Genomic DNA, 18,224 nt, shown 5'->3' on the forward strand with positions numbered 1-18,224 from the left:
GGCATAAAAACGTCATAGTATAGTAAGGCATAAAAACGTCATGAAAACGTCATAGTATAGTAAGGCATAAAAACGTCATAGTATAGTAAGGCATAAAAACGTCATAGTATAGTAAGGCATAAAAACGTCATGAAAATGTCATAGTATAGTAAGGCATAAAAACGTCATAGTATAGTAAGGCATAAAAACGTCATAGTATAGTAAGGCATTAAAAGGTCATAGTATAGTAAGGCAGAAAAAGGTCATAGTCTAGTGAGGCATAAAAATGAGATAGTATATTAAGACATAAACACATCATAGTATACTGAGGCATACAAATGTCATAAAAACATCATAGTATAGTAAGGCACAACGACAGTTTATTAAGACATAAGAACGTCATAGTACAGTAAGGCAAAAAAATGTCTTAGTAACATAGTAGTATAGTAACAATAAATAACTGAAAGCTCTGACACCGAAAGATCGCAGGCTGGTGTAGGGGGTGGAGAGCAGACCAGGGCATAGGGGTGGGACAATGAATGCGGTATTGAGTGGAAGCCAGTGAAGTTGGATTATGGTGGGGGCATGTCATGGTATAAAAACGTCAAAGTACAGTAAGGCAGAATAACGTCATAAAAACGAAAAAATCAATCAACCAACCTTTATTTGTATAACACTTTTAATACAGGTTAGTGCAGTTCAAAGTGCTTCAAAGATTACTGATTTAAGCTTAACAAATCAAGTACGAAAGGTGACAATGAGATACAAGCTATAATATTAGAAAGAAAATAATAAAAGAGCAGATGAAATAGAATAAAATACAACAATAAAATAGAACATGTTTGAAAATATCAACACTTCCTGCTGCTCTCAGATCCTTGTGGGAGACTGTTCCATTGGCTCTGACCATAAAAGCTGAAAGCTGCCGCACCAAAGGTTTTAGTCCTGAGCTTTGGAACAAATTGACATTTTCTCCTAAGGTCCTCTGGCACAAGTGTTAGTATAGTATGTCATATAAGATGTCATGGTATAGTTAATCATAAATGTTTCAAATTTAATTTGTAGTCGAACAGTATTTGTATCATTTACACTTGATGTTGCAATTGTTTTTGTCTGTTGTCCCTACAGTCATAGTATAGCAAGTCATCAAAATACCATAGTATAGTATGTCATACATATGGTCATGATATAGTATTTCAGAAACAAGTCTAGGTCAAATCCTAGTATGTTTCTTGACTCTGGTCAAATCCTGATTTAATAACTGTGATGTTAGTTAGGGGAGAGAGAGACAATTTTCCTTTTTTTTTAAATTATTTTTTCAGGCTTTTGCCTTTTATTAAAGCCAGAGTGAGAGAGAGAGAGAGGATGAGCAAAACTGTAAATGCAGTTTCTGAGCAGCAAGGAAACAAGAGCGACAGACTGTGGCTCGGCACTCTGCTGAGCAGTGGTAGCAGTACCATCACTCAGTCAGTCACATTCAAAATTATAGGGCTGGCCCAGCTGTTGCGGTCCTGCCAACAAAACGTTATTAATCTGAAGAATCAGATTACGACTAAAGCTCTTCTCAGATCTCTTTGTATTTTGCGCTTCATCTTATTTTTTAAAATAAAGTCCTAATAAGAGAGCCACCTGTGGGTTTTCAGTCTTTCCACTGTGGTACATCTGAGGTCCGAGTTTTCAATTACAAAATCTACTGCTTATTTTACAATCCATGAGGGATCTTTCTTTATTGTCTCATTCTCTGGTCCGAGGATGGCAACACCACACGTCCTCTGGCCGATACTCAAGTATCTGCAGGAAAACAACACAAAGAAAACATGCTTCACACTTTGTCTACAAAAAATGTAAATGGTTTTTTGAACTACGTTGACTATTATGAGTATTACATGCAGTTTCTTCACAGTTCTAAATGACCTTACAACTACTAGTACAACATAGAAATACTTCCATATAACTAGTAGTAGAACACATCAACACTAGTAGCATTACAGGGAGTTTACAGAGTTCAATTAAAAAGTTCTAGGATTTTTTTTTACCTTTGGGCCACGTCCACCAGGTTTTCACGAGTGACAGCGAAGAGTCTTTCTCTGTGACTCTGCTTCATCTCATCTGTGAGTCCACTGAGGAAACGACCCATTCCTGCAACACAAACACCAAACTAGTGTCAGATTTTACTGTAGCACAACCCAAACAATTTCACATAAAAGCCCAAGCACCAAAAATGAACTGTAATGTTCATCATTAATCTGTCAATCATCCTTCCAATTAAACCATTAATTGTTAAATCTATAAAAAATCTTTTAAAGTGACATTTTAAAATAGTGTCCTTTGTTTCACCAGTCACAAACATAGTGGTTATTCAATTTAAATTGATACAAATAAAATAAGATAATAAAAACTGGGCAAAAAAAAAACTGCTAAGAGAAACTCAAACATTTCTGAGGTTTTCTTATGCTTAACATCTCAACACTGAGAGCTTAAAGACAAAACAATTAAATCTCAATTTTAAGTATCTAAAAACACCTGCATTACATACATTAAGGTATTTTTAATCATTACAGGACAGTTTAAAAGATTATAAAGTATTTTTGAACCTATTTTCCAGTGTAATGACATTAATGATGCTTGTAATTTAAAGTAAATGCTGAAAGGATTTGATGTGAATTAAGGGCAGTGATGGAGTTGATGTAAGGATGCTTCACAGTTGAATCAAATTGGAGCCTCACCTTTGTCTGCTGGAGCCACAGGTGAGTCGACAGCGGAGAAGACCGACAGTTTGGCTTCATCGATGTCTTGTTGGGTGAACTGTCCCGACTTCGCCCAGTCGACGCCTTTACGAAAAGCAGATAGTGTCTGCACTGAGTTGGGGTCCCTGAGAGACACAGGAGAAATAAACTGGGGTTAACACACTGTTGAAACTCAATGTTTACTCTTTTAAACATTTCTGTATTTAATATTCTACTCTTTCCTGTTCCTCCCTAATATATCTCCAAGCTTATACTCAGCCCCTTCATAACTGAGTTGGGAATATTCATGTTCAGTGAAGGATTGTAGCTCTTGTGGATTCTCCTAGAAAACTAATATCAAAAAATATATTTTGCAAATTCTTTTTTTTTTTTTCAACCCATTAATTTAACTTGGGCAGCATTTTCACAAGTCAGATTCTTTTTAATAGAAGAGGATCCCAACATGCAGATGTCTAATACTGGTAATAAATGTCAAATTGTCAACTCAGCAAGATAATCAGAAAACGCTTCCCATACAACATAGAATGGAGTTGGCGAACATCTCCCCACCTGTACGAGTAAAAGGAGAACAGACCGCCTCCCATCCTGGCACCGCCACCGTAGGCTCCGCCTTTCTCTCTGATCTCTCCATGGAGAAATTTAGCCGTCATCATCCTCGCCATGATACACAAACTGACAGACAGAGAAAGGATAGAGAAGAATAAAGTTATTTAGACTAGGCCCTGGAAGTTTTACTGAAGTTATTTGTACAAAAAATTATGTTTTTTTTCTAAATTATTACAAGACACATAATACAAACAGTTCCCAAGCAGTTGGTAATTTCAACAGTAATTTCATTCAGAGAAAAGAAAAAGCATACAATACTGTCAAAGGTGTTTGAATGTAACTCAAACTGACATTTATGGTGAAATCCAGAACTATATAAACTAAGTGATTAAATAACAGTGCAGTTACCTGGCGTAGTCCTCATGGGAGAACGGTACCGTACGTATACTCTCGCAGACAAAGTTGATGGGAAAGGGCATCTGGAAGAAGGTTTTCATCTGACAGGGCTGGAAATTCAGCTCCTGAGGAGGAAAATGTTTTATATACACCATTAAAAAAAGAAACTGGACCATGATTGAGATGATTGGTGGACTTTATCTCACGCAAGTGGTCTGATATTTTACAGTCAGTGTTGAAATCAAGACTTTCCATATTCTCCTCACCCGCCACTTGCAAAAACAACTGCTTTTTCCGTTTATGGTAATTAGTAAACTTAATGAGACACATTTAATATGAGAAATGGCACAACATGAAATAAGAAAAGCAAAAGTGAACTTACAGAGATTAGTTTCCTGCTCGGTCCAGAATCATCCAGAGGTTCTAGTGGTCTCTTTGTTAAAGGAATAACATCAAAGAAAAGAAAAAGAATAAGTAAAAAGCATTTCTGATTTGTTGAACAAGTCAATATGTCAGATATTCTGACTGGTATATTCACCCAGTGTGCCTCCTGAAACCTTACCTCAGTAATATTTGGTCTGACAGGTTTGCGCTCCTTCCTGTTTTCAGAGACGTCCCTGATAAAACTCTCCAGCTGTGCTGCTGTGTCAGACAGTTTCTGTGGAGTTGTGTTCACTGCACACCTGTAAGGAACACACATTTAGATCTGAAGTAAGACAACTATGCTATGTTCATGATGCACAGCCTGTACATTGTATCTATATTGATATTCTTTTGTTAAATTGCAGCAATTTGAAAAACACAAATAACAGAAAAAGCCTACAGTGCTCGTACTGCTGGAGATGATGCCAACATCATTCATCATCAGCAGCTGTAATATGAACCCACCTCATGTTGTCTGGGTTGAGAAGGTGCTTTTTGATCCTGGGTAATGTTCTGATAACTTGGCTCAGGTCTGGCATCTCAGCTATTCTCTTCATGAACTTCACCTAATGTTCAAATAAACAAAACACAGAACACATATCATCAACAACTGAGCTACAACACAAAGACTGAAGAAAACAGTCTGACATGCAGAAGTGGAAACTTACAAACATGACACAACTGGGCAGTGTGGTCAAAATCACTATCACAGTGTTGTTATGGGTTTCGATAATAAAGAATTGAGTAAGTTTGAACCTGAAGACATCAGGTGTTCAGTTTGTTTTGATCATGTTATTAACTTTTATATTGGAGCAAAGCCCTGTATCTTAACATTCAGGAAGAATCCATCCCCTTTCTTGTGGACAGTTATGACTACTCATGCATCAGGAGCACTTCTTTGTGTTTCATGACCATCAAAATCAATATGATAAATTTGTGCAGAATCACAAAAAATAAACTGATGACGCATCACGTGAGTCAATAACCTCAACTAATTCTGGTACTTTTTAGTCATAATTTCCTTGTAATTGTTCATTTTGACAACAGAAATTTTGATACATGATATGATCACACAATCAAAATATGACTTAAGTGAATATATATACATACACACATATATATATAAAAAGATAATATAAAATAAATATAAATATTTTTACATAAAACATTTATTTATTTATAAATTCTTGTCCAGTCATTCTTACATACAACCCAGTGGAACAGTGGATTGTGAATTATGGTTAATAAACTGAATTAAAATATACTTTATATATTTATATATGACTTCATTTTAGTAGTTGAGCTGTTATGGAGCTGCACTACTCTGGAAAGCATGTGAATAACAACAGAGGGATGCTGGAGATACAGTTGTCTGAGACAACTAAGGCATTGTGATGCTCCAAAACATACATGGCATCATCTTAGCTTGACCTATGTAAGTATTAACAGACAGGTACCTGTTCCATTCCACCGAAACTCTCCTGAAGGTCTCCTGCTGGAGTCAGGTGACGGCCTGCACGGGTCATGGCGTACATGTGACCGGAGTAAGAAATCCCATTGGCCAACTCCTGCGCTGACGACATCACCAGCACCCTCAGGCGCTCCTCGTCATCAAAGTGGGGGCTGGAGGAAAGACATTAACAGTCAGACGTGATTTGTCAAAAAAAACAAAAAAATCATCATCAATCTATTAAATGATAATACCATACTGACATTTGCTCATGTTTCTCTGTTTGTGTTGGAGGACATACCTGTTGAATATGTCGCTCCACAGCTGGAACATGTGAGGAAGGTTCCTCTCCAGGCAGGAGGACGACAGGAGGACACCCTGTCACAGAGAGCACACAACATCTCTTCAGTCTTCATCACATGGGTGAACACACAATTACAGACCAAAACTTCAGTGGTTCAGTCGAGGAAGGCAAGGCAAAGATTCGCTAACGTCTTACTCATTTCAAGGTTTTAAAGTTTTGGTTTAAAGGTTAATTTTGCAATTTATTCCCTTTTTAACTACTTCAGTTAAAGAAGACATTTTTGGATCGCAGCACAACATCCAACAGGATGGACCAGGGACTTGGACTCGGCACTGACCTGCTCGAACATGTCCAGCTGGGTGGAGTCAGGGATGACATGGGTGGAGACAGACATACCCCCTGTCCTCAGCTCCATCTGCTGGGCCTGTTGCCTGTAGTCTAGACCTCCAGAGCCCATCCTAATGAAACAAATAGAAACATGCATAAACACTGACCTGGAGAGGATGTAGATTTAATAAGGGGGGGGGGGGGCTTTTAACCAGCTTCTTCTCTGCAGACTGACAGGTTAACTCACCTGGTAATAACACTGCAGAAGAGTGGGACATAAAGCCTGAGATCCTCTGGTAAGGTGTTGAGACTACACATGGCTCTGAAGTAAACCAAGCCGTTGGTGGGCTGCTCACAGTACTGGACCGGCACGCCTCCTGTGGAGATTAGGAGGGGAAAGCACTTCAGAGTGTCATCAAACACTCTTGACTTGAGTGATATTGACAAAAATACCACGCTGCAATCACTGTGCAAATGTCACAAGTGTGACATGGTCGACACTGCGCTGTACCTGCAGTGCCGTTTTGAACAGGAGTGATGGGTATGGTCGGCTCGATGTCGGACACTTTGAGCGCAGGCAGACAGGAGGCATCCTGGGTTTCACTCTGAACAGCCAGCAGCTCCAGACCTTTCCGAGAAGGCAAATACATAACTGTAATATCCAGTGGAATCACAAGCGCTTTACATTACATCCTGAGTCAGTCACACACTTACAGGGTTCTGGTCGAAAACTTTACACTGGTAATCTAGTGTGTATCACACACACTAACTGAAGAGGACTGAGGAAGTGTCTTAGAGAGTTAGGGCCCCCTCCATGCCCACCCATATGAATCTGGAGTTGAATGGAGTAATTAAATTTGGCTAATGACACTCTTTACTTTCAGACATCCTTTACTGTGTACACTCACATGGCAACACAATCTCTTTTTTTATGAGTTTATCCCATGTTTTTCTGTAGGTGTCCCGTATAGAAAGATGAGCTTAAACCCTGAGAGTGTTAATTAGTGCCACGGGTGCTCAGCTCCGAGGCACTCCTCTACAGCTAAAATAGCTGACTCTTCTAGTCGCGTTGCTCTCCTCCCCAGTAATGTTAAATTTAGCACAGAAAAAAACATAATAGTGCTAATTTAAATAGCGGTTCATGGGATTTATTAACCCTCAGGGGTCCCTCTTTCCTTTTTTGGACATTTTCTTTACTTTTCTTTTTTGATTTGCTGATCATTTTGGCTGTGTTACAGCTGAAGGTATGGATGGAAAAACGTCATAGTATAATATAAAATTTCAAAAAACGTCATAGTATACTAAGGCATAAAAATGACAAAAAAACGTCATAGTATAGTCAGGCACAAAACGTCACAGTATAGTATGGCATAAAAATGCCAAAAAAAGTCATATTCTAGTAGAGCATAAAAATGCCAAAAAATGTCATAGTATAGTCAGGCACAAAACGTCACAGTATAGTAAGGCATAAAAATGCCAAAAAATACATATTATAGTAGAGCATAAAAATGGCAAAAAACGTCATAGTATAGTATGGCATAAAATTTCAAAAAATGTCATAGTATACTAAGGCATAAAAATGACAAAAAAACGTCATTATAGTAGAGCATAAAAATGGCAAAAAAGGTCATAGTATTGTATGGCATAAAATTTCAAAAAAACATCCTAGTATAATAAGGCATAAAAATGGCAAAAAATGTCATAGTATAGTCAGGCACAAAACGTCATAGTATAGTAAGGCAAAAAAAATGCCAAAAAAAGTCATATTATAGTAGAGCATAAAAATGTCAAAAAACGTCATAGTATTGTATGGCATAAAATTTCTAAAAAACATCATAGTATAATATGGCATAAAAATGGCAAAAAACGTCATAGTATAGTATGGCATAAAATTTCAAAAAATGTCATAGTATACTAAGGCATAAAAATGACAAAAAAACGTCATAGTATAGTCAGGCACAAAACGTCACAGTATAGTAAGGCATAAAAATGCCAAAATAATACATGTTATAGTAGAGTATAAAAATGGCAAAAAACGTCATGGGATTTATTAACCCTCAGGGGTCCCTCTGTCCTGATCATTTTGGCTGTGTATGGATTTCTGCAAGAAAGTGTCTTTTTTTTTTTTACATATTTTTAAAATCTAATGTCAGTTACTGTTACAGGTCTATTATACACTGGTAACACATTTTGTACCCTCTGGGGTTCCTCGCGTCCAAAAAAAGGACACACAAAGAAAATGCTATACAATTATCATATATCAATATTTTTTTCTGCTTTTTTTGCATAAATGTCTTAAACCACTTCAGTTCTGCTCAAACCTACCAAATGATTATTAGTTTTCAGGATTTTAACCCTTTAAATGCCAGTTTGAAGACATGTTGCCTCTTGTTTTATTAAAAAAAAACAAGACAGAATATGAGATATTTCCTACATAATACATGATGGAGGGATGTGACATTGTTTTTTTGAGTCTTTTATATCAAGACATTTTTCAAAACCAGAATATGATCAGGGTGACTTTTGAACACTGGAAATAAATCATGTACTCATCCCGGCAGTAGCCCCCGTGGCACTCAAAATTTCCCTGGAATTTTCTAGTAGTGTGTTTGAAATTCACTTTGTGGCTCAACTGCCATTGACTGATAAATTCATTAATCTACATTAAATCCCTTCCACCTGAACTCCAAGTAGGAGAAAAAAAGTCACCCTAAGCCAATTGGGAGGTCAGACAGTTTTCAACAGGGACAAAGTCTCAGAGTTGATTTGTGACACTGTTCATCATTGTTACCTTTCTCATAGATCTCCTTCCTGTCACTGTCAGACAGAGCCTGGATCTTTTTCTGAAGCTTCTCCTCCTCAGCCTGGGCCTGTTTCTCCAGGTAGGCCTCATCTGGGCTCATAGACAGGGTCAGTCTGTGTGTGTTCTCCTGCAGGGTCGGATCATAGTGAGCGGGGGAGTCAAAGCGGGACAGAACAACATGAATTAGCATCAAATCCTGAAGTTCAACTGAAGGAGGTGACATGAAGTCATTCCTGTCAGTAGGTATCTGCCCTGCTATGACCTCATACAAGAGACAAAAAACCAAACCAGCTCCAAAGGGCTGCTAAACCTGATCTTTGACCTCTGAGGGACACGAGAAACAAATTTCCCCTACAGGAATCAAAAGAGATTCACATCAAGCTTTGACTTTGTAATGCATTTTCCTCCCTGAAGGCTGCAGGGGAAATTGTCTGCCAGAAAATATGGACCTGCAATAGTGGATCTTTGAATCTTTTTGTTGAAAGTTTTTTTCTCAAATATATAATTGTAAGTACATAAGTTCAGTATGCATCGTTATCCCCATTTTCATCTTATTTAAGAGATCCACCCCTTCCAAACTCCCAGACATTGGGAGTTAGTGGTGCAGTCACAAGGACATCATACTGCACTGGTTTAACAAATAAAGATGTGAATCCCAGTCTGGAGCATGTTGTCCCTTTTTTCGTCCACCAAGGAGGTCATCACCCATTTTCACCTATGTCTATTCATTTGTCAGCAGGATTACACTAAAAAGTAATGAACCAATGTGCATCAAACTTGGTGGAGAGATGGGGTATGGACCAGAGAAGAACCAATTAAAATTTGGGGCAGATCCCAATCATTTACTATGAATATTAATTTTTTTCTCTGAAGTCTGGTGTATGTTGTTTGACGTCTGTGCTCTCTGAGCGGCCTTCTAGTTTGTTTGTTCATCTATTTGTCAGCTGGATTACACAAAAGGTACTGAGCCTTTTTGCACCAAACTTGTTGGAGGGATGGGAGATGGGCCAGGGAAGAATCCATTAAAACATGGTCTGGTTAAAAGGGGCAAAACCAGGAATTTTATTATCACGTTCCTCAACAATGTGAAAAGAGAAAGAGAGAGAATGTTTCTGTCAATTTCTCAGGAAACACTGTATGGATCTTCTGACTTACTCTGTTTTATGGCAAATCATTTATTTTATCAGACTACTTCCTTTTATTTTTCCATTACGAGAAGAGGTAAGAAGTAAACAGACATGTGTAGGATTGTTTGTCTTTGGCAGAGATATGCGCTCCCCTGAGTGTCATTACAGTTTTCCTCTGCAATCCACTTGCAACAATACAAGTGACACACAAACACTTATATTTAAAATAATGCTAGTTTCATTCACCTTAAAGTAGTGCTTGACTTTGTCCTGAAGGAAGAGAGGGTTTTCCACCAGGGCCTGTTTGAACTTGGCAACGCTGTCACTGATCTGCAGCAGCTGTACAGGGTCACCATCATGGTTCCACGATGATGCTATATACTAGAAACACACACAAACGAAATGTCAAGAGTGAGGAAACCAACATGTAAAAACTGTTTTACATTGTTAATTGTTAATGTTTCTAACTGTCCGGATGGAGCTTTATAAATATGTGTAGTGTGCTTGCGGTTGTGGACACAAAATGAAAGTTAAGCAATAAAAAGCAGTGAACTCACCGAAGCCAAAGACAGGCCGAAGTTGGTGGACTGGTGTTTCATCTGGATCTCGATCTTATGGAGGAGAGCCTCTATTCTTTCTTCCTCAAAACCATTCCTGTGTCAGATGACAAGTAGAAATGAGTCATATAGTGTGGACATCTCTTTCTGCTTTCTTCCCACTGACTCATTTAACCGTCCATTCTTAATCATACATGTAGATAAGCTGATCCTACAGTGACGGTATCGCTGTATTCTTTCAATCGCTCTGGACTCTGGACTTTAGGAGTGACATGTAACAGAAATATTGTGCAGTTTTTGGCTTTTGTCACTCTTGACTTGAAAAAAAGAAAAGAAAAAAAAACAGCAAAAAGAAAAAGAAAAAAAGAACAAATAAAGTTGGGAATAGTTTGCTTGTTTATTTTCAGTGAAACAGAGAAGCCAGACTGTGTCAGAGTGATGCACATTATAAGTGGTGATGGAGCTGCAAAAGCAAAATTTGAGTCAGGTGTACTATTAAAATCAGTAAACAGTGTTGGCCTGGCTTATGTTTATAATAAGAATATTTTCTATTCCCCTCGGTATCTACTATTTTGAAAAGTGCTACATGTAAATCAAATCCTTTACACCTTTATCGGAACAACTTATCTGTATTAGAACAGACTTCTCAAACAAATTACACTATCATCAACTTTGAGTTCTACTCCTCATTTCCACAGCAGATTTTATGAGCTGTTAATAAAATCAAGCCATTAAACATAAACTAGAGCAGCCACTGGGACTGTGGGACTTACTCTATAATGTCATCGATGGTTTGGGTGATGATTTGTTTCACCCTCTCTGTGTCCTCCTCGGCCATTCCCTGCAGTCCTATGCTAAACGACGCCTCTTTGGTGCTGCCATCGTATCTGCAGAATAGGACATTTCAATTAGCTATCAATAAATGCATTAATGTAATGGAGCTTTTAATAGCTCTTATTAAAAAGACAAATGATCTAATACTTCAGATCATTTGATACGAGCGGGATAGGTTGGTCTTTGGATACAAAAATGGTCATTAAGTGTCAGCACTCAGTCAGTTAGTTAGCTTTCCAACCTCACTGGTAAAATCAAATTGTAACTGATCCAAACTTGGTATGATAGAGCTTTGCTGTTATTATTTTGAAGCCTGTGTACACACCCTACGACAGAGGAGAAGTCGGTTCCTAACTTGGGTTCGATGAGAGCTTTGTAGAAAGGAGAGTTTGGTCCAGAGATCATCAGAGAGGACAGCAGACTGAGAGTGAACCCTTCAAATGTGTCAGTGATGCTGGACAGAAAAAACAGGGGGATAAGGGATCAAATGTTAAGGAATAACAGAGCAGGGTTAAAGCTTCACTTTTAAAAGAGAACTGCTGTGTGGTGTCTTGTATGGAAACAACACCACTACACAAGCTGCCATAGGTAAAGGTCAAAAAAGATCAGCAGCAACACAAGATGCAGAAAACAGTATCTGTGGCTTCATAATCCTTTAAATGTCATTCTGCTTTACAATGTGTTTTCTGTACAAATGTCTTGGTGAAAAAAACACAGCAGAAAATAGAAAGAGATGATGTGATCTTACTCTCCCAGCAGGTAGCTCACACACAGCGTGTTCTGCCTGGCTGGATCTGGTGCCAGAGCATCAGGGCTGCAGGTCACATGGTCCTCTCTCTGAGGAAACCAAGAAAACTCAGTGAGACAGGACTGACGATTCAATACATCCACTACAGACAATATATAAAAGACATATAGCAGAATATCTTACTCAGTCTTAGTCATTTTTAAGTCAAATGCTGCAGGAAACCTTTGAGTTTAATAGTCAGGATTGTTACAGCAGTTTTGTTATCTCAAAGACCACATTCACCTTTCACCATTAAATGTACCAGTAATATGTCTGATTTATGGACTAACAGGGCTGCTCCATTGTGGCTGGGAGGGGACCTCTGTGTTCGGATTGATGCGTTCAAACTTGGACAGAGCTTCCTCTTCAATCTGCTTCAGATGCTGCTCCAAAGGCAAATCTCCATAAGTGAAGAACCTGAAAATGTTTAAAAAAGAACACACTGTGAACCATGTTTGATTGTTACTCTTATTCCCTTTTAAAGTCAGTGTTTTTATTTTTTGCACTGCACTGTACATGAAACACTGTTTGTCGCTTCATTATGGGACAAGAGCACTTTTCCTTTACTTTTCTAGGCTCTGTATCAGTATAGCGCATGTGTGTGTGTATGTGTGTGTGTGTGTGTGTGTGTGTGTGTGTGTGTCAGTCCCTCTACCTAGCATTGCTGGGGTGGTAGTGTGTGGCGTGGAATTGTTTGAGTTGCTCCCAGGTAAGGTCGGGGATGGCCAGAGGTTCTCCTCCTGACACCACAGAGTAGGTGTGGTCTGGATACAGCTTGTTCTGAAGGTGCTGGGCGTACAGGCGCTCATTGTCCGACTGTGAGAATGAACACACACACACAAACACACACACACACACACACACACAGCTTTTTAATAATAATAACAATAATAGTAATAATAATAATGATAATAATAACGTTTAATGATTTAATTATGCAGTATGAACACCTCGGATATCTGTGTAGTATTTAACATTGTCCCAATTGAAGTCATTAAAATAAGTGTCCTCACTCAATCGTTACAATGGACCTGACAAAATGGAAATAATGTGAGTATTAATGACCTCACTTGCAGACATCATGTAGGGGTATGTTATTTTAAGCCTATCCTAACAGAACATTATACTAAGCTTACATACACTACAGTGTATGGGAATAGATCATTGTTATCCTCATGAAAGTTTAATGGCAGTGATTTAAAGTGTTAACTTACAAAAGCCCCTTTCATTTCATTGAACACCACTCCTTTAAACACTAGGGGGGAGCTGGGATCTGTGGGATTTTCATTCTCGAGCCTCCAGCCCTCCTGCCTGGAAAAATAAAACACAATCCAGCCACATATCTCTGATTTAGTCAATATGACTGTAACAGAGCGGACATGTGATATTCACTAACACTCTTCATGATCTGTTTTAGCCTAATGTAGTGTAATGTAGTTAGCAACAGAATGACACAGAATCAGAGCAACATAACTGAAAATAAAATGAAAGTGAAGTTGCATTGTTTTAAGGCCTTCACATACTTTAATCCAGTTACTGTGACTGTCCAGCAACAGTCAAAACTCACCAGAAATCCTGCTCCCGTAAACAAGGGAAGAAAACTGCGTCCAGATAGACGGACAGAAGGTTCTGGAAGTCTTTTCCATTTTGGGTTGAGAACGGATACATGGTGTAGTCACTGGCTGTTCAACAAACAGAAAAATACCATTGCACAAAGCTCATCAGCTACTTCCGCAGCTAGCTAAAGTTGGGAGTCTTTTTCTATTCCGTTATGGTGAAGCTTCATCGTCAGCTATTCTGAGTATGTACTGCTGCACGTCAACACTCCACAACATTTTAAATAACTTAAACACAATGATAGATGCATTAAACAGTGTGTTCTGGGCACTAAATACTACTGTAGGAACTGTTTAGCAGTGTAAGTGCATCAAAATAACCTAGGACTAATGAACACCTCTGGTAAGGAAAAAAAGGATAATAGGACTGACTATTAATGTGAATATAAACACACTTTTCTGTACCTGTGAAGGCGTTCATGAAGGTGGACAGAGACCTGTTGAGCATCTTGAAGAAAGGGTCTCTGCAAGGATATTTGTCAGATCCACACAGCACCGTATGCTCCAGGATGTGGGGAACTCCTGTGCTGTCCATGGGGGTTGTCCTGAACTGGACACTGAAACACAGTGAAAGTATTTTAGTTATCTTTTTTTTTTTTTTTTTTTTTTTTTACTTTTTGTGCAAGGTTGTGCAGTGACTTAGACGTTGTATAAATAAAACACTGTTACATAAACACAAACATTTCAAAATCAAAAGTGAACCGTAATCGCAGAGATGGAGTTAGAATAATCGTACTCTACTACAGTCAAATCTGTTTTGAGTAACGAATAACGTTTTTCAAACCAACCTGAAGAGGTTGTTGGAGTCATCTCTGGCTGCATGTAGGTACTGAGCTCTAGTTTTATCATGACTCAGCTTCACTGCTGTGAGAAACAAGTCAGGGACCGCTACAACCTAGAAAAGAACGGGTTGAAAAGAACACAATTAACAGCTGAAACTAACATTTTTTTCACATCAATGGTTGTCCAATAAGGTCAGTGAAATTATAGTGATACCTTCAATCATAAAACAGACAAAATTCACATTATGTTCTTTAAAAAGTCAACCAGAAAATAGAAAAGCATTTTCCCCATTCATGAAAGTTTACCAACCAAAGTTTTAAGTAGATATTTCCAAGCTTATTATAGGAGTTAGCAGACTGTTGTATTGCGACAGTTACACTTACCTCTTGGACTGTAAAGCCATGGATTTTCTGTCCTGGTTGATACTGAAGAGCCCTCTCTGCTGAAGTGCTCTTCAGCCTCCAAGTATGCTGCTGTCCATTGAAACTGCAATAATATTCCATAGCATTCAGAATAATTCACCCATCATTGCACAAACAAAAAAAGATCTATATGTTTTGGTGTTTCACAGTGTACAGCATGGTGTGTACTGGCTGATACATGCCCACAGTAGTCAAGCCAAATTTCACTTATATAGCCCTTTATCACAAATCATAAATTTGCCCCACCCTCTGTCCTAAGACCCTCAAATCACATGAAGAAAAATCAAGACTGGTTTTATCATAAACAATAATTCTCCAACAAACCAAGTCGAGGTTTCATGACCCTAGCCAGCCTTGACCCACAAATTAAGAATAATAATGCTGTTTAATCAGTTAATAAGTTTCCTCTTCAATAAAATCTATGTCTAAAACATACTGCAGTCATAACTTGTATGTGGTACAGGTAATATGAAAAACAAACAAACAAAAAACAGATTTAATTCATATTTCAATGTAGATAACTTTCCAGAATGTACATGGGTTTCTTTTCTGCAGTTACACTCGTTGGCAAAACACCTAATTGGTGTGAGACCATATGCAAATGATGTTACAACACGTTATGTGATCTACTCTTCTATGGCCTGTAGAAATTTAGTAGTGTTTATTAATGTAACACCCATGTAAGCTAGTATCACCGTGCTTTCCTTTAACATGACATTCCCAGCATATCTATTCAAAAGCCTCCAGATGACTGAACCTGCTATTCCCTTAAAGACTAGCTAGCTAGATTAGCTAAACAATAGCAAATATACAAGTCTCCACGGTTAACTCCAAAGGCATGCTTTCTCATCTCTGGTTGCATCAGCTGTTTCATCAGCATATGTCACATTTCGACAAAGTCAAACCCCCTCTCATCTATAAAATCACAATATATTGTCACATTTTCAGTCAGTAAATGTTGTCGTGACGCTACAAATTCAACAGTTCACACAGGTATCATTGAATTGATGCAGGTGTGTTAGCTCTAGCCTGACTGAACCGTTAGCTTAACTTACCTTAAGTATCGAAGTTTCTGGAGCACCGCCTTCGTTTGCCGAAACATGTTGGTAAATTATACAACGACGACTGTCTCTACTATGTCCGTTTATAAAAGTACGTAAGTTTAAATAACTTTTGTCAATAAATACGCATTATTTTGCCTGAACATACCTAGTCTGTGTCCTCTCATGCCGTCTGGTGCAGTTGACACATTGGGTCGATTGTATAATGTCAACAGAAAAAACTACGTAGCACCTGCGCAGATAGCAGATCTTATAGTTATTTCCTTCCCAGGTTTACCAATCCTACTACAATGCAGCTCTACACAGACATGCCGAGCAATTTTTGGCACCCGTAAGCCAAACCTCCACCTCGAAGCATTCTTGTTTCTGGTTGGTCGGGCTGGGAAGAAGAGAAGATTTGATTGGCTAAACGCAAAATCACTTTAAGTTACTGAACCCTGATTGATATGGGGGCAAAATTTGAAGGGCAGCCAATATTGTAAAACAAATTCAACACCATCTGATATCAGACTAAGTTTAGCTTTGTTGCAACTAGTGATTTTTAAACAAGCTACGGATTATATCCTCATTTATTTAATTTTAAATGTGATTCAGTCTGTCTTCCCGCAGATGTCGCCATACGATCACATTTGAATAGATAAATTAAGACCCAGTCAGACGTGAGTTTTTTCTTTCCTTACTGTTCCACTCTGGTAGCCAAAAGTTTAAAGTGCAGTGGGACACATATATTATTAAAGTTCAAGTGTGCAATTTTGCTGTCAGAAACTATAATGCAATCACCCACATTTATGTTTTAAACTTCCTGTAAATTCCATTGCATTAAATTGGTAAAGCACTCTTAGTTCATAAGTCAGTGTTGCTTAGCAACTTTTATGAAGCCATGACATTGCAGATTTCTTTTACAGTTAGGTAGAGCTTGAAAAATGAATAAAGAATCTGTGTTTAAAAAGATGCTTTTCACCGAGAGATCCTCTGCAGTTGACATTAGTTCAACTGTCAGTGATTGGTGTTTTTTGTTTTGTTGTGACCCAGTTATGACCTCTTTATAGTCTGCAGTGTGTGACTGTGTAAAAGTACCTTTTTTGACATTTGATGTAACTTAAATCTGTAGGCTTAGAAATCTTCCTTCAACCTGTCCTTTCTCCTTGACGTTCTTTTTAATTCCTGCTATATTAAAGACTAGCATCAAAGTTTCAGAACCAATGCAAAGTTGCCAATGTACTGTACATATTCTGTGTGATCTGATACCAGTACTTATTTAATACAATGTGTGATCATTGCTGGATTAATGTGTTACAAGGCCCTGGGACAAAATGGAGCTTCTGCTGGTCCCTTAATACCCATTCCTCCCACTCTTTGTGCAATGTGCACAGCAGTCCAGTGCCATAATGCTAAATTTCTCCAGGTTTGCCTTGTGCTAATTCTATACCATTCAAATTCATTGAGGAATATACATCTTGTAAGCAAATCTCTTGTCACAGGGACCATTTTCAAAATACACCTTTAAGATCAGGAAATTAAGCAGCCTTTATGGCCTCATCATGGTGAATGGTGATCTGGTAAATCAGCCTTGAACACGCTACATTCAAATTCAAAAAGCCATTATTACTGTACAGTGCCTGGCTGCATCATTTATTCAATTTCAATTTTCAATTTTCAGGTACCTCTTACCTATTATTTTAATACACATTTTGGTGGAAGCCAAATTGACATATTTGAAACTTCGACTATAACTTTTAAACTATAAAATTACAAAGCAATGACCTAAAATCAGCCAATATAATTTGTTTTAATGCAGGAGAACATGGCTGGAATAGTTTGTGCATTTTAGCCGTGTGCTTTTTCAGGGGCCACCTCCTGTGCAGTTTTCATTCCAGGACAAAATAACTCCTAAAAGGCAAGAAATGCAGCCATCTTTGAGATCAAAATATAACAGAAAGGTTACAAAAGTACGATATAGTCACAACAAACCTACCGCAGAGCACTGCAGACTCTCAATGCGATCCTATGGGACTAGAATAGGAAGAGTGCAGTCAGTTCTCATTATAGTAGGGACTCTCAA

The 18,224-nt window shown here is 38.2% G+C and overlaps 1 protein-coding gene and 1 long non-coding RNA gene across 2 annotated transcripts; one reads left to right on the forward strand and one right to left on the reverse strand.

Moving 5' to 3' along the window:
- Positions 1 to 625: 625 nt before the first annotated feature.
- Positions 626 to 16,462, reverse strand: pitrm1 (pitrilysin metallopeptidase 1). Its single transcript, XM_023424519.2, has 27 exons — positions 16,157 to 16,462; positions 15,063 to 15,165; positions 14,685 to 14,791; positions 14,302 to 14,453; positions 13,848 to 13,962; positions 13,495 to 13,591; positions 12,936 to 13,096; positions 12,571 to 12,697; positions 12,242 to 12,330; positions 11,819 to 11,947; positions 11,433 to 11,546; positions 10,660 to 10,756; positions 10,349 to 10,483; positions 8,964 to 9,102; positions 6,684 to 6,800; positions 6,420 to 6,549; positions 6,183 to 6,303; positions 5,843 to 5,919; positions 5,549 to 5,714; positions 4,557 to 4,657; positions 4,231 to 4,351; positions 4,051 to 4,101; positions 3,681 to 3,793; positions 3,276 to 3,398; positions 2,706 to 2,851; positions 2,016 to 2,118; positions 626 to 1,770 (listed from the first exon to the last, which is right to left on the reverse strand). Exons 1-27 carry the CDS (start codon positions 16,201 to 16,203, stop codon positions 1,677 to 1,679), a joined length of 3,075 nt encoding a protein of 1,024 aa, XP_023280287.1. The 5' UTR covers positions 16,204 to 16,462; the 3' UTR covers positions 626 to 1,676.
- LOC147818066 (uncharacterized) lies at positions 5,899 to 7,042 on the forward strand. Its single transcript, XR_015438350.1, has 2 exons — positions 5,899 to 6,012; positions 6,111 to 7,042. It is a non-coding gene; the product is annotated as an uncharacterized LOC147818066 (long non-coding RNA).
- Positions 16,463 to 18,224: the final 1,762 nt, after the last annotated feature.

Source organism: Seriola lalandi, unplaced genomic scaffold (genome assembly GCF_002814215.2).
Source record: "Seriola lalandi dorsalis isolate HSWRI2012SDOR001 ecotype SW California unplaced genomic scaffold, Sedor1 jcf7180002054736, whole genome shotgun sequence".
Classification (NCBI taxonomy): Eukaryota; Metazoa; Chordata; class Actinopteri; order Carangiformes; family Carangidae; genus Seriola; species Seriola lalandi.